This window comes from Motacilla alba, chromosome 7 (genome assembly GCF_015832195.1).
Source record: "Motacilla alba alba isolate MOTALB_02 chromosome 7, Motacilla_alba_V1.0_pri, whole genome shotgun sequence".
In the NCBI taxonomy this organism is placed as follows: Eukaryota; Metazoa; Chordata; class Aves; order Passeriformes; family Motacillidae; genus Motacilla; species Motacilla alba.
Window position 1 is genome coordinate 18157847 of NC_052022.1, and position 27930 is coordinate 18185776.

Below are 27930 nucleotides of genomic sequence, written 5' to 3' on the forward strand. Positions count from 1 at the left end.
TATAATAACTACTGCTTGCTTTACTGGCACCTAGGAGGCCCTGTCATCAATCAGAAGCCACTGTGCTAAGCAGAGTATGAATACAAAGAAAAACACGAGACAGCCCCTGCCTCTAGAAACAGAAGTCCCAAGAGGAGGTTACAACATCCCGCCATGCAATCTCAGGCAGGCACTCTTGGTGAGACAGCAAATCACCACTGTCAGCTGTCCTGCCTCCATCAAGACAAAGGACACTCTGAAGAGTCTGCCAAGTGTGTTGCTTGTGGCAGACATAAGCTGCTCCCTGACAGATGATTTACATGACCCCATCTCAATGAAGGTTTTATAGAATGACACCTGTCATTTATTCCTACAGTGTTTTATAGTAATTTTCACTAGTTTCTAACTTTGTCTTCGGTTCATTATTTCTGTATTTTTATTAATACAGTAAGTCCATTAATCTTGCTGGGAATTCCCAGTGTTTAGTGGATACCGTCTCTTTTAGAAAATCACACATAAAAATTCAGACCTTCCTGAACTTTGCTTGAATGCTATTTTGGAATTCCATACGGGAACTATAGCTTTTCCATATGGTATTGCCTTATGAAGCACCTAGAATCAACATTCTGTTAGAAGAGAACAGAAAGATAAGCAGAAAAGAGGAATAACCATATAGTTTACTTTCTCTCCATGGAGAGTTTTGAGTCATGTTTTAAGCATGTACCTGAATTTCAACTTCTCCAACAGCACTGAATGACAGAAACTGGAAAGCTGGTACTTATTTCCTTCCTTGGCGTATTCAGGCCTTCCTACCTACTTCCTTGTCCTGAATTCAAATCTTGAATGTTTTAGAATTTAGATCAATTCTTAAAAAAAATAAATCCAAAACTCAAGAATTGCTCTTAAAATTAGATCTTCATATAACAGAACTACTAAAAGTTGAACTCTTCTGTGAATTATTCTGTGAATTTGAATTGTTCAATCTCATGTTTTGCACTCCCAATACATTTGTTTACTCTGCTGCTTTTATTATTTTCTCCCTTTTACCCCATGTTCCCACCAGACTCCAAATAAATCCTCACACTACTTTTTAAGTTTTGTTCTCCAGTGAGTCACAAATACTAAATAGTGTATATAGTAAATACATATCCTTCCCCTATGGGATGCAGAAAATATATGTAATGTATGTATGTTATATGAGATATAAAGATTTTGTGTGTGAAAAATATAAAGAAATATGTCCATTTAGCAAACCTGAGCCATTTTGCTTCCCCCTCCAGAGAGAAACTTGAGGAGGAAGGAAATTCTCTAGGAAGTCTCAGGTAGTATATCAGGTTTGGTCATCTGACAAACTTTTAGGAGGAAGTATTTTGTGAATGCTCAGAATTCTGTGATTGGTAAGAAGCACTTTGCTCTACAAAGTTATAAACTGTCTGCTTAGCTCCTGTGAGAATGGTAACTGAACATCTGGTGTCCTGAAATGTCTTCTCAGCTGGAGATAGGAATTTTGAGAAATAGTGAGTCAGCTTTTGATGTGCAAATCCTGCCAGCAAGTGCTTATGGAACATTCTTCTTCCTCCATGCACTCCATGAAGTTCTGTCACCACAGAGCATTTGGAGTTAGGGATATTGCTACTCCCAGCATACCTCTGCTTGAAGTACTAAGACTGTGGTAAGATCCTGCACATGCTGAGGCCAGTGAGAGGTTCCCAACAGATTTTACGATTTTATTTTGGGGAGTCTTAAGTGTTGCAAAAACCAATGGTTATCACAATTTTTGTTATGATGTATTATCTTTCTGTATTTGGACCTCCTAGGTTCTAAAAAAGAATTTACCAGATTGCTATTATTTGTCATTTCAATAAAGGTAAGTTTCACTATGTAATATTGGAAAGGAAGGGATCACAGGTTTTATATTTAGGCAAATAGCAGTTAACTTTCAATTCCGGCATCTGTGACACCCAACCTCCCATTTTCAATATACTTACTGCTGGGAGAACCCCATCATCACCTGGGAAATTCAAAAATGAAAACTGTTGAGCATACAATTACATGAATTCAATTAGTTTGGCAAACGAAACTTCTAAGAGCAAGAGAAGCTTTAGCAGCAATGAAAACATTTAATTGACCACTTCAGGCTTCACACTTTAAAAATTAAAAGGAACAGTGAAAAAAAAATCTTTACATTTTAATTTATAAAGTAGAAAAGCATATAAAGACTCATCCTTCATAAAGGATATGCAAACATGATTTAGTAACAACACAGTCTCAGTAGAACGAGATGGAAATTATTCCATTGATACTCTATAGCAAAGACAGTTTATAATTAATTCCTGAAACAAGGCAACCTACTTTAAAAGTAGAAAAAAAATGAGGAAAAAAAAAGAACAACAAAGGTCATGAAAGAATTATGATTGATCAAAAAGATCTCCTTAGCTGGCACAAGGAAATATTATTTGGGTTTGACTCCATTTGGCATAGAAGAAAATGAATCTATTCACTAACAATTCACCCAGAGCTAAGACAAAATCAGCTATGGCTGAATCTAAACTGGTGAGAAATATTCTCTGTGAACAGTATCAGGTACCCGGAGAACAAATAAATTATCACCCTCAAAGTTGACACTTTGTAGAGAAATGAAAGCAGAGTAATACTCACCCTTCTCTCTAATTGCTTACAACTTCAAAAAAAAAAACCCCAAAGAAACGACAAAAAAACCCAGTATATTTAAAGCTTTTATTTTGGAAGCACTACTTTTAAAAAGTGTGTTATTCTTACAAATATTACCACCATCTAGTGACCCTTGCTTACACATTAGTTTAGCTGGAAGTCTTAAATGACATAGCTTTGTCATTCAAGATGAAGACAAAACCCATCCTCATTAAGCAGCATAAAAATGAAGTAGCATTACACATCTAGCAGGCATGAGGAACCACAAGGATCACAATAATGCAAAAATTAACTCAAGTACACATTTTCATTTGGTAACAAAACATTTTCAAAATGACAGCATTGATATGACTGAGGACACTCATATTACTCAACCTCAAATTAGTCCTATTCTATAGGCATGTGAGTCTATTTTTATATATACTTATGTGTATATATATATATATATATATATATATATGTATATTTATGCACATACATATATATAGATGAATCCTTGATGTTAGATGAATATTGGAAAATGTTAACAAATCACCAAAATTTGAAAAACCATGACAAAATCATTAGTCATATACTGAAAAGAAACAGAGGACTAGAACGATAATCAGGTTTAGAATGTTAGCTTCAATTCAGTTTCAGAAATAATGAATAATATTACAAATGTAAGAATTAAGCTGCAATGTGATTTCCTTCTTCGTCAATCTTGAAATTTTTACAAAGACTGCCTAGTTCAATCTTTTGCAATCCACTCTAGTGGATTTATTTGTGCAATATCTTTCAATTACAAGACCACATATTGTAACAATTAAAATTAAATTGTATCTGTTACAGTTCAGTCAAAATACAAAATTTCCTTTGACTCAAGATCCTGTAAAAGGGAAGATTTCAGCTGTAAAGGACAGTCACTGCAAAATCAAAGACAGAATTAATAAGGGTCTTTCAATTTAATAGCAGAATTGTAGTACACAGAGATCCAGAAATACCTTTTCTCAGGACTTCAAAAAACTCCCATACAATAGTTTGCTAATAAATACACATGAAAGATTATAAAATTAATAAAAGCTAAGTTAAATCAATGAAACATGGGAAAGGTTTATATTCCATAACTTTTAATTTATCGCTTTTAAACAGCACTGCAGACTAAGGTTAAAAAATGCAACCTTTTTGGTAGGCTTGCAAGTTATTCAAGTAATGTTCTGAAAGGCACCTCCGAGATTCTGTGTTTCAACAGCTAAAACTGAAGTCTCACCTGAAAAAGGACGGCAGCATAAAATCAAGTATATAAATAAGTACCTATGGTGGAAGTGTGCTGTTGTGCAAGGAAACATTACTAGGGGAGCAGTAGAACATTTCTTTTCCATGGCTACATTCCTGGGGATGCAAGACAGTCATGACAAACCCAACTGCCATCACTAGCACACCAAGAACAAGAATCAGGCAGGATATGAGGTTATCTGAATGGTTCCACCGCTCCTTGGACAGCCTTAGATAACACGCTGATGGGATGATAAAAACAAGTGGGGTAGCACTCAAAACTCCCTGTGTGTGGGAAAGAGCAATAGAAAAAAAACCTCATAAGCATGTTTATTTAGATGTGAAGAACAAAAACCTGAATTTTTTAACAGTTGTGATTAGACTGACGCAACAGTAAAAACAGAGGATAAAGGCCTTTTCCTGTGTTGCTATATGGAAAACCTTTTTTTCAAAAAAAAGGTTCCAAAATATGCAAAAATATCTGTTAAACTATTTCTAATAATTAATATTTATTTAAATGCTTTTGCTTTGCTGATACAGAATAATATTTTAGCATTGCAAGAAGCATTTAATCTTATTACCCAAAGTTTCTCGGCTTAAGAGATAGAGTAAAAGTCCAAACATAGTTCTTTAATACTTGACCTGAATTAAAATATTTAAGATAATTCCATGGAGGAGTTTAGATATAATGCTGCCTTTAAAAGGAACAAAATTTTTTGAAAAGTGGAAGCATCATGTAGCAGTTCAAAGAATTCTTATCAGTTTTGACACTTATAACCTGATTTAGGTTGACTTCCTTATGAAAGCAAAGCTCCTTTTGACAAAGTAGAACCTTTCCCCTCACTAAAAATTCAGCTCCTCTTTAAATGCTCTCTTAGAAAGGGACAAACAAAAAGCGCATTCAAAAATTCTTTTTATGGTAAAGCCACTGAAAATTAGCATATGAGTTACATGCCAAAAGGGAGTAATTGTATGTAGAAATTTCAAATGTTTATTTAGTTACATACTTAACAAACACTATGTTTCAATTTAATTGTGGCCAGATAGTAATCCAGCCTAAGGAATAACTTTACATCATCTTTTGTACAGAAGTTCCAATATTTGTATGGTAGAACCCGTTAACAGTGATCAGTACAGACATCAGAAATAGGTACAAGCACAAAATATCTCCTCCATGAAAATTAAGCTTTAGGTCAGTGAAGTAACACAACCCAGCATCCCAGTAAAAGAATAATAAAGAAAATTCTGTGGCCCTTTGACACCCATATGACCCAATATTTTCCCTGGGGAATTACCACCGGGCAAACACAATAGCTTGTGTTTTGTTCTAAAACCAGAAGGCAGGGAAAGAGTAAGCAGGGTCAGAGAAATATTATCAAACGCCATCTGTGGTGAAGAGCCAAAAGACAGCTCTTCTGCTGGACACAAAGCCAGCTGAAAAGGCAGATCACCTTTTTTTTTCACATGTAAATACTCTGTCTATTCAGTTTTCCCTACTGTTAGATATCAAGACTGAACAATCTTTCTGAGCACAATTATTACATCCAATAAATACCTACAGCTGTATTGTCAAATTCTCTCTTAAAAAGGAAAAGCAAAAAAATCCCACAAGATAGGAGCTACCCATGCAAATGCCTGGCTATCATCTTCTATTTGTGACTGAATAAAGCTATCAGCTTGATTACTGACTAACTGCTTAGGAAAAAAAAAAAAAAAAAACACTGCATTGATGGAATGCTTGCTTTTTTTGCATGCTTTTGATTGTATATTTCTAGTGACCATCTCTGTGGTCTGGCTACTACTGGTTATTTCTTTCTCCCTCTGTTTTTTGCCCCTGTAGCACAAGGCAGTCACTAGAATCTGCCCCAGTATTAAGTAATTTGCCAGCTTAATCAGAAGCAGGGACTAGAGAAAGAAATGCTAAATTCAGTACCACTATACAGCTTGGATGAGTATTTCAGAGATTTCTGCTGTGGCTTAACACATTTTGTAGCCACTTGCCTTATCTACAAAACTGTTCTAAAATCCTCCCCAATCATATGAATTTTACTTCTTGAACTTGCTTTCATCTTTAGTTGTCTGTTTTTGAAGCAGTAATTCCTTCTTCTAACACTACTACTGACTATGTCAAATTACGTAAGATTTTCAGTAGAGTTGTGGATTTTAAAAAGTTCTTATTTATTAATAAGTGATTTATTAAATAAAAGAGTAGACAGATTCACTTACATTCAGCTCTAAAACTATTCCAAGGCAATCATACACTAGTGATACACCAGTCGCCACAGCAATGATAACTACTGTCACAACAACATGGAAAACTGTTGAGAGGTTCCCATGGAAAAACACATTGGCAATCACCTGCAACAGAACCACAATTTAAAACCTTGATTTTTCTCCTTATGTTACCAAACAACTTACTCCAAACCTTCTAACCTCAGGAAACTAAAGGAATGGGTGAGAATGCACTGGCTGAATTTTACTTACCTTGCTTCAAGAAAACATCTTCATCTGCTTCCAAAAACTACTCATAACAATCATTACTAAAATTGCAGAACACTTGCCAAATTGACTTAGTTAAACCTGTAGGATTTCAGAATTTAATCTTTTCCCATTTGCCCATTACAGAATAAATCCATTTACAATTATTCATTAAACTGATGAATTTCCTAGATGGAGATACTTCTAAAAAGAAAAATTATTAAGATTGAAAAGTATGTATTGATGGCTATTCTCAACACAGGAACAACAGTGTCATTTATGCCAAACTTGAAATTTTAAGCAGTCCTGATATTATTAAGTAATTATTAATATAATGTTGACTAATATTACAATAAATGTAAAACAACACTGTATGGCCAGTGTCTAAAGAGTACAACTAGTTCCCCATACTCACTGCATGTAGCAGGATAAAATATGTTGCTATTTATAACAGATCAACCACAGACTTCAGCTACAATATGTATTAAGAATGTGAAAAAATCATTAATACATAACAACAGTTAAAGGGAAAATGTAATAAATTCTTACCTCTCTGGTCACAAAACATTCAAGGGGGAAGGTCAGAATTACAGTAACTCCATAACAAAACCTTCCAAATGTAGCAAGGTTATCATCTCTACAGTAGTTTTCAAATATATCTCCTGAGGCATAGCAAAACACCAATTAGCTTCAACTTCACATCATATACCTATATTTGCAACTTGAAGTGCAGGTTACTGGAGTTACTATTGCAAAGATAGGAAATATCTCTAACTCTAGGATGCTGTATTAGTACAGACAAAAAAAATGTAAGAAAACATACACAGATATATACCAGATACCCTGTTGGAATTTTTTGCTCTTACTGCTCTCTGCTGCTGGACCATGTGGATAAATCATAGCTGTGTAGTCCTCAAAATGTTTTAATGATGGAAGTATTCAAATGGGAGTATTCACTGGTGAGGCTTATGCTTAAGAATCTGACAGCTATTAGCATGTAACTGACATTTTTGGATCACGTTCTGGTTGTTGGGTAACTATGAGGATTGTCCTATTTCTGCCCAAATATACTATATTTACATTTCTACAGTCACCAAGATGTTTACAGAAAAAATTCAGTCAGGAAAGCAGAAACATAAGGATTATAGCAAGCACCAAAATGGAGGGATCAAGCAGTTTACCTTCTGTATATCCCGTAAAAGTCATATATCCACTGGCAGCAAACACTACACTGATGATAAGAGCAAAGGCCACAGACATATGTGTGACTTGAGACCAATTCTTTAATGTGGGTTCTTCCAGAGACCCATATATTAAAAAGCTGTTATGATGGCAGATGAATGCTGAAACACACATGACAGTTAAAGCAAATGTATGAATTCATGCATAAATGCATAGAGACACAGCACAGTTTGAATCCACCCATTATTAAATACAAACATTAATCTTGGAATGAGTGGCAAAGATAAATGGCTTGAACCTTTGCTTGCTTAGTTGATTTGATGAAGGTTTATATTCATCCTGAGATGATTCTGATTACATTATCCTTAAATGCTATGCCATTTCCCACCCTCCACATCTCCATTCCACAGCTATTTCCTCCTCCTGCTTTTATTTTACTTAAGAACCCAGCAGCAGATTTGAGAAGTTGTTTTTTTTTTTAAATCTGCAGAGCCATTTGCTACTTTCAGACTTCATATGGCATCCATTTTAGGCAGCAGCAATCATTGGGAGGCCTCAGATTATCACAACACTAACAAGAAATAATATACCAGATCCTGCAGGCTGGAAAAGATTTCAGAATGAGGACTTTTCTGTTAGAGGTCACCCAAGGGAATGCAGAATGATCCCAGCCCCCTCAGCTTATCAGTTAGACAAACCCACTGATGCAGGGGCTTTAGGATGATGTGCACAGGTGAGCTGCACTCACATGCACACTGTGTCTGCTACAGTGGCAAGCCTCCAGGGCCAAATGGACAATGGATGATGTTAATGTCTTAATAACACAATAACGATGACGTTCATACGGATCATTCAGACAATTACTTTTTTTTCAACACCATAATGAAAAACCTTAATAACACCATAATCAATAATAATTCATTTAACATGAATATTTTAAAAATGTCTAGTTTCAAAACATTAAATAGCTTGATACAATTGATCTTAATATTGAAAAAAAACCCCAAACAGCAAAAAACACTTACCAAATGACATCACCCCAATGGCTTGTACTGCATTTGGTTTTGCAAATATCCATGCATTTTCTGATTTGGGTCTAAAACAGACATTTAAATAGGTTACCCTCTTTTCAAATATCAGTTATTACTCTCTGACACAGTCCCAGTGTTTGTTAACAAGCTGAAACCAGCTGATACCTTTCTCATCTCCCTTGTTTTGATTCAAGTATTTCTGTAACCAGTGTTTACAGTCGAAAATGGCAGCCTGTTTCAGTTTTGTAAATAAACTCCTCAAGTCAGCATATACCAAGAAACAGCAAGATGGAAGGTAAAAGCTGTTACTGAATCTGACTAAGGTTATCTCAACTGAAAATGTCCTCTGACTATCTAGAGGCAATTTCTACCTCTGAATTTAAACATGCAATTGATGCAGTCTAGAGATATCATTTTACTAGGCTACAAATCAAGTGAGGAGTTTGCCTTTCTTTACATCTCTTCCAACCATTCCTCATAAAGAGATTCCGCTACTTCCCAAAATAGAAAAGAAATTGTAAGAGAGTACATGGAGACTTTTACAGTCAGGCAAGAATGTAATACTCCCCACACCTCCTCCTCTAAGATAAGCTCACAGATTTGGACCTGCGGTAATTGCAATGCTTAGAGGAGGACCATCAGCAAACTTTGTTAAAAACTATTTACTGCATGAACTTAATCTTGGAATAAAGAGCCAAAATGAAAAAGCAGGGAAGGACACAAAACATCCTTTTCCAGAAATACAATTTGCTAAAAAAATCAAATAACAAGCTAGTTAAATACTGAATTTGTAACATTAAAGCGCAGAAAATGAAAAACAATCCAGAGAAGCTTGCTCTTAAAACGTTGGCTACTGCTAACCTTGATTGCTCTGTTTTTACTTAGAGGGAAAGCTGCTGCCACCTGAGGCCTTAAGATGCTCTATTCCTACTGCCCTAGGAAGCAGTATGGCATTCAGGCCAGTTCTGTGAAGGTAACAATGGCAGCTTTATCTCTCCCTCTCTTTGGTGATCTCTCCCTCTCTCTGGTTTTGACAGCTGCAGTGGCATATGCTATGACAAGTTTCATTGCTTTCAAATGTTTAAATTACACCTCCAGCCCCTAAAAATAAACAGATTAAAATAAAAGTAATAGTAAAAAAAAAAGTAAAAAAAAAAGTTGCAGTTCCCTCTTTCAGAACTCCTATCTTACTATTTCTTGAGTTCAAATAGTCAATCCTTCCTTTTTCATATTAATAAAACCCAGATTTAAAGTACCTAATGCACATTCAGTTCAGACTTAGAGCAGCTTTTCAGCTCTTAAGCTGTGGTTGTGAAGCTTAACTTCGAAGTTAATAGAACCTGAACATAAAATCAACTTCCCTTTTTTGTCCTCAGGTACAGTATATTGTCTTGAACTGCTGTAACATACTGCTTCAAGCCTTCGGCAGCTGAATATGGTCCTCCTAAAATATTGTCAGACTCAGCAAGTAGATGTAAAGTACTATGGATGAAATAGAGCTACCTGGTATTTGTCTTGAGAAATAGGAGTTCTGACCCTCTATAGCTGCAGTTGTTCCTTATATAAGCTCACTTAGTATTACAGCTAATTTCAAATCATTACATCTAGAAATGTGTCTGGAAATTTAATTATTAAATTAATTAAAATTAATATTAATAATTTTGAATGTAATGTTTTTAAGGAAAACATTCACACCTGGTTGGAAAAATTACAATAATATTTCAAAATAAAAAGAGTATAAAGGAAGCTAACACTCAATTTGTTCTATTCTGTAACCACTAGAGGTCAGCTTTGATAATAAACATACAAAATGAAAATTTGTTTTATATTTTCCTTTGACAGCAGAAGTTTTCTTTGGCTCCTTTCTATTAATAATAAAGTTAGATTATCTAATACCTTATAAACAAAAATATTTTTAAATTTAAATAATTTAAATTTAAAAATATTTAAAGAAATAAAGAATGCTTTTGCCTGAAACACATTTAATTTCTGTGAAAATGGTACATTCTGTGCAATGTTATAGCTATATTAAGAGCTCCTACAAATACAGATTTGAAAAGGAAATTCAAAAAGCATATGAATTTCACTTGAAACATTTTTAATAAAGTGGCCAATTAATTAAAATATCACAGGAGCTGGTTTTCCCCTTGCACAGGGTTAGCTTATGCACTAGCAATATGCAAAAGACTAAGATACTGTTTTGCTTTACCAATGAATGACAAATCAGATTAGGAGTATTATTAGGGGGAAAAAAACCAAAAGAACAAAATCCTGCTTATTTAACAGCCTAAGAAGATAAATTCCTTCCATTCTAGTTGCAGAACAGAGGAAGAATTTCAGATCCCTGATTTGAACACTACCAGCAGCTCGTAATGTCCTACAATGTATTCTGGTACAGATGTGCTGTTTTCTTCAGTAGCTTATATATTGCTGCATGTGCTTTGAAAAACATTTTCAAATTGTGGGAATAGAGGGACCTCATGCAGTGAAAGCACACATGCAGGAATTTAATTTCTAAGTGTTTGGAACTGAGAGTCAACACTTCTAGAACTGTGACCACATCAATAAGAAATTACTCCCAAGTTCAGTCTACAGAAGAAATAGACATATGGAAAGCTCCTGGGAAGGGGTGCAGGTGACATGAAACTGTCTATATAAAAATAAGACTTCATAGAAAGACTTCTCAGAAAGAGAAAACTGTGTCAAAAAACAGTAGGTGTCAGTTATAGAAAAGCCATATAGTGAACAACCACAGAAAATCACTCACAAGCCAAAGGGCAGCTAATGGAAACATCATCTGTCAAAGTAAACATACACAAATTGATTTAATATATGCATCTGTGTAGGCAGATGCATGCACACACTGAAAGAATATCACAAGAATACAAGATAACTTCTGATTTTCCAATACTGCTGCTACTGTTCAAGATGACTTTTCTTTGCAGGGGACTTTTGTTCTGACCTACATTCTTGTTAGGAGTTATTAGGGGAAGATTTTAACTGCTGCTTATACAAGAATAGTATTAGCTGTGAAAATCCGTGAATGAAAAAATCGGCTAGCTCTCTGCTTCTCACTCAGTGTATAAAAGCATAGGCTATGCCTGCATGAACAGAAAGTTTTTTTCACACTGAAGTATTAGTTAGATGAAACAATGAAAAGTAAGAGAAGAAATACATCTTTGAACTAAATGCACTTGCTAACATCTGTACTGTCTATCATATATAGTAGAAGCTGAAACACAAAGTAAAACCTGAGATGTAATTTACATGTAGTTCTTGGAATAAAAATAGTAAAGGACTGAGTAAAAAGACAGTCTAAGGGAGTTTCCATGCAGAGAAAAAGTCTTAGCTGACACTAAGAAAAAAGCAAGACAGACCGAAGGTAGTGAGGCCTAGCAATGAAGAAGACCTAGAAGGCAAGAAAATAAGACTGTACTGAGTTTTCAATATATGTAAGTAAAAATATACCATAATTAACATATTAATGAGTTCTAAAAATTTTTGAAAATATTCATGTTTATCTACATAAGAACAGGGAAATTGAGAAGAACAAATGAACCAGGCAAAGGATAAGACATTCTAACAGGGTAAGCATCCAGATGATGAGTAAGAGTTGGGCAAATTTGTTTGGCAGGCTAAGATGGCCTCTCTTTTACTTCTTGTAAAACACTTGCAGCATAATTGTCCCCATTTTAAGGGTGATGCTATACGAAAATCTTTTCTGTCACTTATATAGAAATGCTGCAATAGAAGAGTGCATGAGAAGCAAAACATCTTTAATGAAGGCAAGAGAAAGAAATATCCCTGATCTCAACCAGCTTGTGGCTATGAAACACTGACTTGAAAAAAGAAAGGTGATTTCTAGATAGGAACAGTCATATTTTTGACAGGGGAGCTACATGTTGTAATGAGCAAAAGACTTCCATTGTTTTGGATTGAAGATCAGTGCCAAACTGCCAAGTTTAGGTGCAAAGCAACAGTTAACAATATAATCCACAATCATCTCATAGATTCATTCAGGTTTAATTCAATGATGTAAACATTTAGGAAATCAATTGTAACATTTCAATTTAATTCTATTCTAAGGTAAAATAACTTTCTGCATCTTTTTGAACTTTAGAAGTTTAAAGATACGAAAAGTTCATAGATGCTGAGTATAACTTTAATCAATATAACGGAAAAAAAAATGAGCACACATTAGCCTTGGAATTCATAATAATCAAAGTAATTTTGTAAAAGAACACAGACAAGGCAAAGCTAATGTGACAGTCCAACTTAGATACAGCTATATCTACTTTTCTTTCTTCCCTAATAAACAGTTCGGTACATATAAAGTAGCTTCATTGGGTATTTTTAATTTCATCACACATTAAAGTTTACCTTTGCTAACTACTGGGTTTTTTTTAATATAAAGGAAAGAATCAGCTTTTTACTTTCAAGTTTTTTTCTTGAGCCTTTGGTGTTTTACCCCTGGAACCAGCTGCCAGTTGAGTAATTCTCACATCCTCTTTATGTGTAGCAGATGCTCTTGAAGTTTTTCATAGACATTTATGTATTATGGAGACACTGACATCATAACATTCTTGCTAAAGAACACCAAATTAAATTAAAATGATCCCTCTTTATAAGTTACATAAAATATTTCTTTTTACAGCAAGGAATGTTAGTTTCAGGCTAGAAGCATGAAGTTATTTCATGCAGTATTAACATGCTGCACTTTACAGTTGGAGTTAACTCTTACCTATTTTTTCTGATCACAGTACATAAATACCCAGCCATAAGCAGATGGCCATAGAGATCAGGTCAAAATGTATTTTTATCCAATATCTTAAAATACTGAGAATGAACTCTTAATAATCCAGAACACTGTACTCTATCTGCAGGTTTATTGTGTAATTCAGTTAACAATAATCACATGGATGGTAGCTATCAAAACCAAAACTGAAAAAGAGAAGTACCTCAGTTTTATATTTGTCATAAGAGGAAATAAATGAAACCAAGTAATCCTGCGTCTTAAATACAATTTATTTTTCATCAGAATGTGACAGCAACATTCCTAAAATGTCCTTAGACAACCAGCCCCACACCCAAAGAAAATAAATAGGAAAACAAACAACAACAAAAAAAAAAAGAAGCCACATTCAAAACCTTGTAATTCCTGTTTGAAATAGTAATAATATTGTTGTTTCTCTGATGGTCTAAAACATTTGAGAAAGTTTCAGATTATTGCAGAAAATATCCTTTATTGCTTTGGTTGTCCAAATAAAATTTAATTTTCAACTAGAGCATGGATTGCAGTTAAGCAAAAAATGTTTTATCATTTCCACATAATGATCTTCTACCTCTCAAAGGGAAGAAGTATTCACCTTGAAAAATCTAAAGCTAAACGAAAACTGATTACTGCTCAGAAAGTAATTATCAAAGCAGGAAAATATCCAAATGGGATTCCAGTTGAACCTGACCTGAGTCCAATACTTTTGAATGTATTCAGCAATGACTTGAATATGGAACAAAAAGCAAAAAGTGTCCTTAATGGAAAGCATGAAATGTGCAATTAACACAATCAGGCTAGAGAATGTATGAAAAATCATAAGTATGTTGGTAAATGGAGAAATCATCTGATAAAGCAGCATTCTATTCTGTAATGACAAATTCTACAGTTAGGCAGGGGATAAAAAAGCTTCACAAGAACAAGGCAGAGAGAACAAACAAACAAAAAGATCCCAAACTTCATGAGAAGAGTATCAAAAAAAGGAAAAATCACCAGCAAACAGGTCTGCAGACTATCTCATGCTTGGTAGTTCCACTAGACTGCAAACTCAAGGCACATTCCTGATATCATGCTATTTTCCAAAGAGGCTAACATCAAACTAGGTTACATTAACAGAGGCAATCCCCAAGGCATCCCCAAGGCAATCCCCAAGGGATACAGTCGAAAGGGATCTTACAACACTCTGCATTTAAGATATATCATCTCTGCTCCTCAGAGGGAATATCCCAGGCAGGTGGGGCAACACAACTCCACTTTTATTTGCAGAAGATTTAAGGCAGCCATTGAGCATGATTAGAAGTACAGGAAAAGACAAAAAGAGAAACCCTAAAGAACTGTGCCTGTTTAGTCTATAGAAAGGATCCTCAAAGGGGGTCAAATCACAGCTTTTTTAGAAGTGTTTTTCAAGCACTTGAAAAAGCATAAATAGTTTGCTGTCCATATCCACTGTGGCCAGGCCAAGAAGCAACCAATATGAAATGGAGTCATACACAGGAAGAATTCATAAGAAAAGGCAAGTTAAGGATTGGAATGGGAAACCATGGAATTGTCTAGTTTGTTCTTGGCAATCACCTCTCATAAATGGCAGGCACATAATCAGTTCTGCCATATAACAATTGTAGTGATTAAATATTCTTGTCCCCATTGAGCCTCTATCCAGGGCTGTACAAATTCTTTTCCTATATGACAGATACAAGGACTGTGCTTTCATAATAATGATTTTTAAACATCTCTTTGGGAACTCTGACTTCTGTGGTATTTTAATAAGGATTCACAGTAAATGTGTTCATTCACTTGTTTCACTTGTAATATGATGAGACCCACATTAAAATATAGCAGTATTCTTTATTCTCATTGAAAAAATAAGTCATAACATTATACAACAAAATAGAAGACCACTTTAACAATTAAAGTATATGTCTATGTCTAACTGTAAAATAAAAATAGCAAAGATAGTAGAAATAGACATTAACAGAATGTTGGTGAGGAAAAAAAAATTACCAAGTGTTTATCAACTTGGTAGATGCATTTTTGAAAACAACTATAAGGGCAGAAATGGAAGTCTGTAAAGAATTGAGAAGTAAAACTTCAAGAATCACTCAAAATCAAACAGAAAGAAATTGTAAGAAAAAAAATAAAACCATGCATTCCATATTTTTCAGTGCATCACAACTGTGGAGAAGAAATGTTACCATAGTAACAAGGTTATCAGTAACTATTATATATAGCTTCTTCCTTTTTTACCAGGGAGTTTTGAGATTAACCTTTTAAAAACCCCTTTGACACACACTGTGAAAAACATGCTGCCCCAGAAAAATATGGTGGGGAGGGAAGTTCCACACTGTTCTGAGAGAGATATTTTGTGGATGATAGACAACATCATCTGGTACAACTCAAGAAACTGCTATTCTAGGCATCTTCCTACCATTAAACCTGAATACCCTGCAATTAATCCATGTATCACAGCAGTAACAGAACTGAACAATTGTGCCTAACACTGATGAAACAACCCTGGTGGAAGAATCTACTTAGGGGAACATAAGAAGCAGCACACAAACCTGTCCCAATAAATAAAAAGCACATTCAGAAACAGAATTTGTCATCTTTATTAATATAGCTATATATTTAAAGGATGAGGAAAAAAAGACAGGCCTTCTAAGCCTTTAAGGAAAAATAATAGATTCATAACACTTTCTTGCAATATAATCATAAAAACATTGTCACAGCACATACTTATGTGTACTAAATTGTCTAGAACACTCCAATGTCCAATGTTAAATACTACTTTCAGAGTAAGCATGAGTAAGAGTTTTTCATATTATACAGGCTTTCTCAAATGACAAAATAAAGTTTTTTTATGTGTTGTTTTTTAAAAATTCACATTATTTGTATTTTATTTTTATTATGAAATTATTATATTTATCTTATCAGAAATATTCCTAAGATAGTAGCTATTTTAATGATTGTAAATATAGGCACTCTGACAATAATGGAAAAAATAAAATAAAACAAATCTCAAATGACCAACAATCTCACATCCCAATTCAGGACCCACCTGCTATTAGTCATTCATAATTCCCCATTTATCTCCACAGGTTTTGAGACTTTCTTTAAATTTGCTTATACCCAATAGAAGAAAAGATTAAAAAGCATGAAGTATATTTAGCTGTTCATTGTATTACTCTTGATAGAGATTTTTCAAAAGCAGGCATGTTCCACAACTACACAGGTAAATCCAACAGCGAAATAACAGATTATATATGAACAGAAGTTCACTTTGTGGCAAGTGTAAGAATACTCACACTTGTGGACTGAAGGTTACTGTTCTCACCATCACAACAACCAGGATGACAATGGTTAGAATCAGAGAAAGAAGAGATACCTGTAAAGGTAAAAAACATGACTTCAGTCAGTAAGCTGCTGAAAGATGGGTCCTTTGAGCAGCATAATGCATTTGTTAATTATTTACACGAAGTTACGACTGGCACTTATTTTCAATGGCATATAGAACAACAAACCAAATATCAACTGCTGTTATGATTTACCTTTCCCAATTTTGCTATGTCTCGATATAAAGATATAGGTAAGGTAAAGATGATGGTGGTAAGAAGAATTATGAAGTGACGGTCGGTAAGCACGTTATCCACCCCAACTAAAGCAAAAAAGAAAATAATTTATTTCTTTAAGAGACTAACTTGAGGAAAATATTAGCTTTTTTTTCTTTTTTTTACATTAGGAAGGTAAGAAGTAACAAACTGTTGGTGATCAAGCTTTTATTCCCTTTACTCAGGCTAAGTAATACTAAAAACTAGGCATTAACTAATACTGAGAAAGCCATGCACAGCATGGGCATAAACACAAAAATTCTGCAAATTCAAACCAAATGCATAACATATGGGATATATTAAATCAAAATTGCAAAGTCTGGATTCCTACATACAGATTGGTATTAATGTCTTTCATTATGTCTGGGTCAATGCTGGGAGACTGCAAGTAAAAAATTCTACTACTTCTTTCTGCCATCTAGTCTTGCGAGTTTTTTGATACTCTGGGTTGACATTGATTACTGTGTTGTTTAGGATAGCATTGTTCTCTAAGAAATGGCCTAAAATAAGTTAATTTGCGGTTTCTTTTGGGCACCTCTTTTCCTGCCATCAGCCGGCTTCCACTTGCAAAGTATATGAAGGCAAAGTAGATTGAAGGCAACAATGCTGTTATAATATTCCACACAATCAGTGGGACTTGTTTGCATAACTGGTGGGTTTTTTCAAGCCAATGACAAAATAAAACCTCTCCAAGTTTCAGTGAGGCCACCATAAATCATTAGCTTGAATAAACACTTGATGAAAAATTATGGCTGGAAAGTGACTGGCAATTGACATGGAAAACTCAGTGTTCTGTTCCCTCTTTTCTTTGGGATATTATAAAGCTTTCCCACCTCTTTCCAGGCAGGTATTCTACCGGACAGGTAATAAGATTTGCCATGCTGGGAATTCCCCCTATTAGAGAAGTCATATTATATACAAAGTATTAGATATTCACTGTCACTGTCAATTTGATCAGGTATTCACAGAACAACACAGTGTGACAATTGAAACTACATCCACACCTTTCAGATTTCACATGCTGAAAATTACAGTTCTCCTGTGGAAATGAAACAGTTCATACAAATTCACATTTCCACTTCATTACAGACATGTTTTATCTCAGTTTAATCTCCCAGTGAAGAATGTTTTAACTTAGCTGCTTTTGTGCTAAAGATATCAAACACGTACATAAATTGTTCCACTGATGCCTCTGTGAAAACTTAGAGCACAGGAAGGGAAGCAAGGCGGCATGATTTAAAAAGCATTACATTCATTATATTATTTGCTACTTATCCAGAATTATTCACTAGATGAAGTACAGTTTCGTTATTTAAATTATTATTATTATAAGAAGTATCCAAAAAAATTACAAAACCCAACAATCTTGTAAATACACAACTGTGGAAGACTCACTCCTATTTGCTTAGTATTTCACTGAAGCACCTGGTCTCTTCACTGACACTGAGTCCACTGATAGCCAAGGACTAGGATTCATAGTTTTTATTTGGGAAAGGCTTATTAAAGAAAAAAAAAAAACAAACTCAAAAAACCCCACTCATAGACATACGCTTCAAGTTCTTAATTTGAACTAAACTTAAGAGTAATTTAGAAGCTATATTACAGGTAATTCCAAAACACTTCTGCTACACTTCTATCCAATCCATAGTCCCCCACTCTTACAATTTTTAAATGCATCTTACCTCCAGGAATTCTCTGAAAAACTTTAGTTAAAGTGTCTCCTGTTATTATGTTGTAACTGATCATAGCTTAAAGAAAATAAGTTTTTTTGTTAGTACAAGTCATATCCAAAATATTTGATTAACACTGAATACACACATTTTGTAGACTTTAGGGTTACATGCCACTATCCCCCTAATATAAATTCTGGCTAGCAGCAACAACTTGAAAGTTTCAGGTTTACAAAAATAATTACTTAACACTTCCCTTTTTGTTTTTTTTTAAACAGGTACAAACTAAGCATTAATGCAGCCTGACAAGCAAGACCATTGGGGTGAGTGGCCATATAAACTTACTTCAGGAGAGGATAAACAAGGCTTTCTAAAACTGTCTGCTTCAAATAGAAATTCTTTGTCAGTTTGCTTTCAAATGCTTGTTACTATTTAGTAAATTTCCCGTGTTAATCTAATCATCAGTTCCGCAATTAAATGCAACGGACTTTCTAGGCCATGCAAAAAGCCAACAAACTCTTTAAACCAGAAAAAAGAAGGAGAAAATAGATTAAGATATCAGATATGGACTTCGATTCCTCCCTCTCATTAGTAAGTGCTGTGGCCTTAACACTCCTATTTCATTCTTATCAAACTCTGCACTAAGACCGCGTAAATTTGTGCACATGTGTATACATACACAAAAAATATTTATGCACTCTCTTGGTCTTCAGCATTTAGACAGCATACATTTAGTATTGACCTTAACTATACCTAAATATTCAGTGTTGTGAAATTGTAAGTCATCAACTCTACTTACATAAATTAATGCAAACACATACAAGAGCATAACCATAGCTCTATGGTAAGGAGTACGGCCTTTACAATTCTTTTTCTGTATTATCAATGGAGTACTTGATTTACAAAGGAGTATAATTAAATATGTAACACTCTTGCCTGCAGCAACAGTAACTTGACACCCTTAAAATCTCAGGTACCTGTAGCCAGACCCAAAATAGGAATTCTGATCTGTGACTCCGTGGTCACCAAGTCTAGATTCTTGATATCTCAAGTCATCACATCTTGCAGCCCCATGTGTGAAAATACCAAGACTATTAAAGGTTTGACTGACTTATGTTGCTTCAGCGGGGGACAGATTTAGAACAGAACTTTATTCCAAATTTCTATTCTAATAAATTCCTGCCCAGATTATACCTTTTTGTTCATTTACTATTTCTTCTTCCAAGGGGTCTCGACTGCCCAATTTCTTAATACTTCATTAGGTATGAGGCTGAACTAAGGCTTTTGAAGAGCAATGACAGCACATAATATTCTAGCAAAACCAAAATCACGGCTTCTCCAATTACAGTAACATTGCATCTCTGAAAACATACAAATTCAGCATACTCCTAAATTTGTATTTTCCTTTTCTTTCAGACACATCAACTTTGTGCTCTGCAACTCAATCTAGAACAGAATCTCTTTTGCTATTTTTCTAGCTACTTTTGTCACTAATTTTCATTTGTGTGATCACAAATTTCTCTATTACATTTCAGTTCAATTCTATTATTCTGATCCTTCAATTCATTGAATTACTCCTCAGTCATTCTTCATAACCCACAAAATAAATTTATTTTTTTTAATAGCAAAGAAGCATATACAGTACATTCTTTATATAGTTCTTAATATTCAATCAGTGAAACGTCAAAGTAATGTGAAAAAGCTTGTTACTTATAAAACTTAAACATTTATATCTTATGTGATCTTACCAATAAATGGATATAAAAACTGGAGAACTGAAAGGATTAGATAACCCACAAGACCATACGTTTTCTTGACCAGCTCTTGATAGGTTTTGGTACTGGACAGATTTCCTCCTTTGATCAGTAATATAATGGAATAATCTGTTAAAATATAAAATTACTGTTAAAGACAATATGAGCCAACTTGTGGTTGATTACTTTTCACCTTCTTTCACTCCTCTAACCAGAAAAAAAAAAGGCTGTAAGAAGAAAAGCAGTGGCACTAGGAAGAGCAATCTCTCAATCCACCAAGCCCATGAGCTATAGGCTCATATCAGAAGAAAAATACTTAAAATCATAGTACAATCAAAGGTTTTCATTCTGAGGTCTATTTTTAAAAGACATATACAACCCTCTCAGTCTCTTCAGTCCACTGTTAGTCCAGTCATAACAGTGGACTCAAACAGGCGATTATGAGGGCACAAATAAGAACATTCTTTCAAACATAACCTTGACTAGGAAACTAAGGCTTCATGAAAATAAATGCAGTTAAAAAGCAGCTTCATATGTTCTACAGTGTAATTCTCTACTTTTACTAATCTGCTGAAGAGATTACTGAGGTAAGGGAAAAATTAGTCACTTTTATTGTCATAGATATACTTGTTTAAGGTATCATTAAGCTCAAGATAAGCTAGAATATTGCATGACTAATTTTATCTTTACAACAGAAACTGCCTTTAGAGTACCTGTGATTAAGGCCACCACAAACAAAAGCAGTATTCCTAGAGGAAAACCAGCTTCCTTCATCGAATATGGCAATCCTGCAAAGCAGAAAATGAGAGATTCTAGAACACTCTTTCCAGATCTTTATTTGTGAGAATCAAAATAAAGAATACTAGCATTTTTTAAAATCTGAGTTATCTCCCAAATTGGACCAGCACACTTAAAAATCTCCAAAATATAATTTTCAGTGGACAAAGCTTAAGTACGAAGTTCAGTCAGCCCCTGCCCAACCTGTCTGACCATTATGGCCAAGAAACTCTGGGGTATTTATCACTAAGGTATGGTCTCAACTGACACCTCAGCATTTTTGCAAAGTAAGCAAATAAATACAGAGAAAAATCTTTAAAAACAGCAGCAGAAAGTAAGGAGTCAGTGTTATTGTCCAAGCCGGATAGTCATGCATGAATAAACAAGGCTGAATACAGGATAGTGAAGAAAAGTAGGTTTACCTATAATGCCTGATCCTATGATTGAATTAATAATGTTAAATCCAGCTGATGCCAGATCACTGTTTCCTCCTTTATTCCTGGGCTTACTAAGGAGGGCTATTTGGTCATCTGTTTCTACCTATTTCAGAAAGACAAGGAAAACATTATGCATGATAAAAATATGTGAGAACAAGTATTTTTCACATAGTCTATTAAAGGTTTTTAAAAAATTGTCATAGACTCAGATTTCTAGAGGTATTTTGATAAGTAAATCCCATTTTTTTCAGTGAGAAATCAAAGGGGTATTAAGCAGCTAATTCCTGTATAAGTCTGACCCATAATCTTCTGTAATTCTCTGAAAAACAGTAAGTGGAAGGAGAGAAATATATATAAACTCAGAGGTAGGCTGCTAAACAAAGACATTCTTAGTCATGTTTCAAAGGCAGAAATGTGAATCAAGAATTTTTGAAAATATTTTGGCTAATACAATTGGTCAGTAAAAAAAGTTCCTGAATCAGGGAAATGAAATTAATTTCAAGACTTACTAGTAAAGCATGCCAACATCTTAACATACTCTAATCCAAGGTTTTATCCAGTATTTTAAATATTTCTGTGCCATTCAATGGTTTAGTTAATTATGAGTAGTTAATGAAACAATAAAATCAGCTGGTCCCAGAAAGTTTCTGTGGGAAAGAACCAAAGTTCAGAGCACAGTATGTAGCCAGTAGCTTCAAAAATTAATGTCTGTATCTTCATAAAAGAACTTTTTAATAAACATGCAGTAATTCTCTCCTTAGATCACCACTGTGCTGCCAGAGAACATTTTAGAATTATTCATCAGAAAGACCATATTTTTGTGTTCTGTGTACTATGTATGAAGGTAACACCACTATTTCATGGATGCAGAAGCCTATTTAACAAATATAGCAGGCAGTACAAACTCAAATGCTTGCCTCTAATATTCCTGGGAAAAAATTAAATTACTGAAAAATCTAAGTCATCTGGAGATAGACACATAAACTGACAAGCATAAGATTGCCTGCCTCTAGTAGGGTTACACATTTAAGTGGAACCTTTAATCCTTAAGCAGCACTAGCATAATACTGTCTTAGATCAAAGCCCAGTAAAGCGCGGTATCCCATTTCTGAGTGATGACCATGAAAGGTGCCTAGGGAAAAGCATAAGACCATATAAGACAGCTAGTTAGCAAATAACTTTCCTCTCCCAGCTTTCCTCAGTTTGGAACACAGCACTTCCCAAAGTGGCTGTGTTCTTGATGCATCACACTTCTAAATGGACAACTGCTTGATTTTTCCCTTTTTAGAAACTGTGCGTAAGTTTTAGCATCTACAATATCATGTGTCAGTGAATGCCACGTTTTAATTATGCATCCTAGAAAGAGGCAGGTAACTTAATTTGTTCTGAATCCACCATTCAGTATTTTCACTTGGCTGTCCCCAATTCTTTTGTGTCATCACAGAGACACTAACCACTATTTCCCATCTTCTTCATATCACATAGTTTCATAAGTAACATTCTCTCTCAGCTGTTTGTTATCCAGACTTGTACCACATTTTTATTTCACTACTGATTTCAGCAACAGAAGCATCACTGTCACTCTCTCCTGAAATTCTAATGCTCTCTGTTAACAGCACAGTACAGGTGAAATTGAATAGAACAGTCCAGTTCCCTCTCTTCAGTTGTTACAGGAAATTAACACAACGTGCGTTGCTAAGCCTTGGTCCCTTTCCCCAGCTGGAAGGGACATATTTCAGTGGGCAAAAAAAAAAAAAAAAGGCAACAAAAACTTGTGACACAAGGCTCCCGTGTGAAGAGCAGCGCTCCGGAGGGTGTCCCTGGCCCGCAGAGAGGGAGGGACGCCAGCTGGGAGCCCGGCCAGAGAGCTGTACAGCGCGGGAGACACGAACGCGAGGCGTCTGCCTCTCGCAGGATCCTGCCCTGGGGCCCCCTGCGAGCCGTGGGCATGCCAAGGGCACCCGCTGTGGCAGCGACAGCAGCGGGCAGGGCAGGGGATGACGGGGCACGGCTGGAGATGGGGCACTCGCGACACCGAACTTCAGCCGTGCCGAGCAGCCGCCCTTCCCCTGCCTCACAAGGTGACGCCCCAGAGACCGAATTTCTCCCCCTGCGTGGTACCTAGGACTCTTTCTTCCTCTTACGAATTGGGGGACAACTGAACAGAGATGGAAAGGCCATCGCTGCCGCCCGCTCGACCGCGGAGCGGGGACATTCCAGCGGCCGGTCGTCCTGAGCCGCCGCAACCGGCAGCAGTGCCCCTCACAGCCATCCCCGCCCCACGGGCCGCAGAGCCAAGTCCGGCGGGTGCCGGCGGGCTCGCTGAACCGCGCACAGTCCCACACCTCGCCTGCCCCCAGTGTCCGCCCGGTACCTGGCGAGCGGCGGCCGGCGGTGGCTCCGCGGCCGGCGGCGGCTCCATGGCCGGCGGGCCCGGGGCGGGCGCGCCGCCTCCCTCGCGGCGCCGCTGGGCTGGGGGGCGCCGGTGCCGCCCGGCCCGCGCGCCCGGCACGGGCTCCCCTCAGGCGGGCCGGAGCGGTCCCGCGGCGCCTCCGCCGTGTGGGAAAGGCGGGTGTGCGGGTGTGCGCCTGTCCGGCCGCGCCCGGCCCGCGGCTGCAGGGACCTGTTGGACCGCGGTCAGGTGCGGAAGGAGCACCAAAGTCTCGTACGGGCAGGAGTGGGCTGTGAGACCGCGGCCCCTCCTCCGGGCGGTCCCTTCACTGGAAACGTTCCAGAAAGTAAGAGATTCTCTGCCTTCAACTTGTAAGACTTCGAGTTCACCCAATCCCTGTTTACCCCGAGAGCACCAGTAAAGCTTTCTCGGTGGGACGTGTAACAAAAACCAGGTCCGGTGTCGCATCTGCTAATTTCTGGTTGCTTTTCAATATCGGTGTTGTTGTCAAGGCCTCGCTATTCTCCTCAGGGAGGATAATCTGTAAAGAGGGATCAATCAGATAAAGAACATACTGAGATTCTAGTCAAAGTATGGGAAGAGGCCAAACTAATTAAAAGATGAAGAATGACTGAAAGTCATATTCTGAAAGTTTAGTCCCTAGAGATCAAACTGAGACCAAGCAGCGTCCAGCAGAAATACGCTTTGGAAATGTGGAACAAGCCACACAAAGAAACATACATCTTAAACCAAAATTTTGAACAAGATTAAATCATGATGGGGAAAAAATGCCTGAGAGATGACAACTAAATAGCAGAGAAAATAGAGCATGCTAATTTCCCTTCTATAGTCTTAAGAACTACTATATTTGATAATACTTTGCTGGGGTAAACTGTGGTGGTTAAAGGAGCACATGTGCTGTGTGCATCAGTAATTTTGTCCTTAAAGATCTATGATGCATATGATTTAATATGGAGAACAAAGTGCACATAAAGAGCATATATGACATTTTTGTTCAATAGCTTAAGCACATTAGCTTCAGCTCCTTCAAAAAAATCTCTAACCATCTCCATGACAAGCTACAAGCTGACATGTATCTTTTTGTGACTAGTCAGATGACATGACTCAGCAAATAAGCTTTGAGAGGCCTAAGATGCAATTCCTGTGATTTGTAGCAATGTTATTTTCTTTCTTGGACAGTACAAAGAATTCTGTGTGAAACCGGAGAATTAAGCTGTTTAAAGCAGTGTGTAATAAACCATATAGTAGGTTTTCAAGACAGTCTTCTAGCAGACTCTCTACGTTTAGTACTGCAGCAATTTCCTCACAAGGCCTCAATATTTAACGCCCATGCTCTACAACAGTGCCCTGAATAATGTGATTTTGTTTTAATTCTTGTTTGGAGTATGTATTAGTTACCTTAGAAAATAATTTCTGTTTTGTGAAAATACTTTCTCCTGTATAACCATGTAATTAATCAGATACATCCTTCAGGCTTTTTTTTGACAAATCAATTCAAGCTCCCACTATGCAGCTCTTAGTACATAAGGGGGGTGATGCCTGAATGTGGCACCCACTTATTCAAAATTTTACTTCTATTGGTCACAATGGCATGATTCCAAGTAGTGTTTATAAGCCTATAGTTGTAATTCAGTATAGTAACAGTGAATTAGGGAAAGGAATTGACAGTTCCCAAAAGATAGGGGAAAACAGAGATGTTTTTCCAATACCATGAGAGTAGTTTTTGATTTCTTGGATTACTCTGGGCTTCTTCTTGTGCTTTGGAATGGTTGTCTAGAATTCTTAATACTAGTTTTAGTCTTAGCCTTAAGACTTGCAGTACATAGTGAATAAAATTGCAGGGTGCACTGCAAGTCCATAATCTACTGTTTACATTATGATCTTTGGGAGTTTGCAGTAGGAGAGTTTGTACAATTGCTTACACCTCTGGTTGTGGTGTAGGATCAAGCTCTGAAGGATGCCAACACAATTAAACCACAGGAGACAATTATAAAAAAAGCAAAACAAACAGATGGCACCTTCAAAAAAGATCGGCACAAAGGAATTTGTGCCTAAAAAAAGGAAGTAGAAAGAACCATAAATTTTTGTGAAATGCAGAAACGTACTAAGGAGGCCAAAATGAGTTAGAGCAACAAACACCAAAAAGGAATTTACCTTTAGTACTTATGAGCAGAAAGTCTGCAAGAGAATCCTGAAGATCCACAAAAAATATGGGGCTGGGTGGGAAGAGTAATTACAATAAAACCAGAACAGACAAAGTAAACAGGGGCGGGTTTTGTTTACTGGAGAGTATCTTGGGAAATTTTCCATAACAAAACACCTTCCACAAGGAGGACTAGAGAAAGAATATGCCTTAAATTGAATTATTAATAGAGTGACTGGAAAATATAAGCAATAATGATTGGGATGATTAGATGTATTCATTTTGAAATCATAAATTAATTTGTGGCTGGAGAAGGTAGTGCTGGGAAAATGAAAGGACAGTGGCACACGTGACATGAATATGGCTGCCTGAAAGAACTCCAAAATGATCCAGGAAACTACGCACAAACATTCCTGCTATCCCCACTGGGCAAGGTGTACACACTGTAATAAATAATAGGATGAGATGGCGGTGAACGGTGTTGGCAGAGCTTTGTGGAGAAGCCTACACTGTTGCAACTCCTGCTTTGCCAGTGTTACTGCTTGAGAACTAAATTTCCAACTGCCAATGAAATCATTGTCATCTTTCACAAGCATTAAATATATTAAAGCAAACAAGGCATTTACAAAAACCAAAGAAGAGTCAATACTATAAGCTCTTTGTGTACTCCAAGAACGTCTGTATCATCTGAAACCATATAAGATCAAAGATATAAGATTAGACACAAAGTAGGCCTAGAAAAATAAGTCATGTGCTGCAAATTGACATCTAAAGAAGACTATTTCCTTTTATCTCTAAATGAAGGAATAAAACAGAAAAAAAGGAGCATTCTTTGTAAGGAATGATTGTTATAATCACATGACACTTTAATGTCAGATTCTTTAGTCCTTTGTAAAAAGGTCAGTGACCTTTTACTTTTTAATAGTGTCTTTGTCTTTGAGGCAAACATATTAAAAAAGGACTAAGGACTAATGTTTTCAACAGCAAATTAATTTAGTTGTGAGATACATAACAGTCTGCCAGAAAGAGATTATGGACCATTTTTACAAAAGATTTTGTTGAGAAATGTTTGGTGATGCATGTGAGCAGTGAGTGGAAACTGTCTAGCTATATGGTGCTCCCTGCAAGGACAATCAGGACTACAGGGGAGTGCAGCCTCCTAATATGACAGCTGTGGGCAGTCTGCCTGTGTTGCTTATCTGATGAGCTTAATAAATACCAAGCACTTGGTCTCCTGTAAGGGCGTATAGAGCTTTACAGAAGCTACTCAAAAGAATTATGGTTTGAGGAAAATGCTTACATCCTAAAACTTCTAAGCTGGTCTTCATAAGCATCTGTAGTATTGTGAAGTTGGTGGACAAAAGCTGAATAACTGACCTGACGGCTTTTCCTCTCCTGCAAGTTGAAGGTACCAAAATCTGTTTTGGAGAAACAGAGTCTTCAAGCTTATCATTGCTAAGTCTTGTGTAGGCAGTGTTGGTAACCTTTTGTTGATGGTTCTCATTGTGGATCCTGAGGCTTCAGTCTTACGTGATAACATTTTCTGCCTCCTGTCCTGCACTGTTATGGTCAAAGGAAGCATATGGAGGGAAAACAAAATCTTGAATTCTGACTGGTTATGCCTTACTAGTTGGTTGTGACAAATAATACACTGTTTATTTAATTTAAGTCTCACTTGAAACCAACTAGGAGAAATTGAAGCTTTACATATGAATTTTTCTTAACCCAAATTTGAAGTGCAAACTCACTGTTTGTCTCTCTGACTC

General features: G+C 36.3%; 1 protein-coding gene across 1 annotated transcript; it reads right to left on the reverse strand.

The window, feature by feature from the left end:
- Positions 1 to 2495: 2495 nt before the first annotated feature.
- Positions 2496 to 21714, reverse strand: SLC38A11 (solute carrier family 38 member 11). The gene is made up of 11 exons (XM_038143518.1): positions 21594 to 21714; positions 21108 to 21182; positions 20389 to 20523; positions 18653 to 18718; positions 16911 to 17017; positions 16668 to 16747; positions 8589 to 8659; positions 7563 to 7724; positions 6931 to 7043; positions 6130 to 6261; positions 2496 to 4188 (listed from the first exon to the last, which is right to left on the reverse strand). Exons 2-11 carry the CDS (start codon positions 21166 to 21168, stop codon positions 3943 to 3945), a joined length of 1173 nt encoding a protein of 390 aa, XP_037999446.1. The 5' UTR covers positions 21169 to 21182; positions 21594 to 21714; the 3' UTR covers positions 2496 to 3942.
- Positions 21715 to 27930: the final 6216 nt, after the last annotated feature.

Coding starts and splice junctions, on each gene's coding strand:
- SLC38A11 (XM_038143518.1), bottom strand. CDS start 21,168: ATGAAGGAAGCTGGTTTTCCTCTAGGAATACTGCTTTTGTTTGTGGTG. Junction 20,524..21,107: donor TGTGGTGGCCTTAATCACAG/GTACTCTAAAGG, acceptor ATATTTTAACAG/ATTATTCCATTATATTACTG. Junction 16,748..16,910: donor ACATAGCAAAATTGGGAAAG/GTAAATCATAAC, acceptor TTACCTTTACAG/GTATCTCTTCTTTCTCTGAT.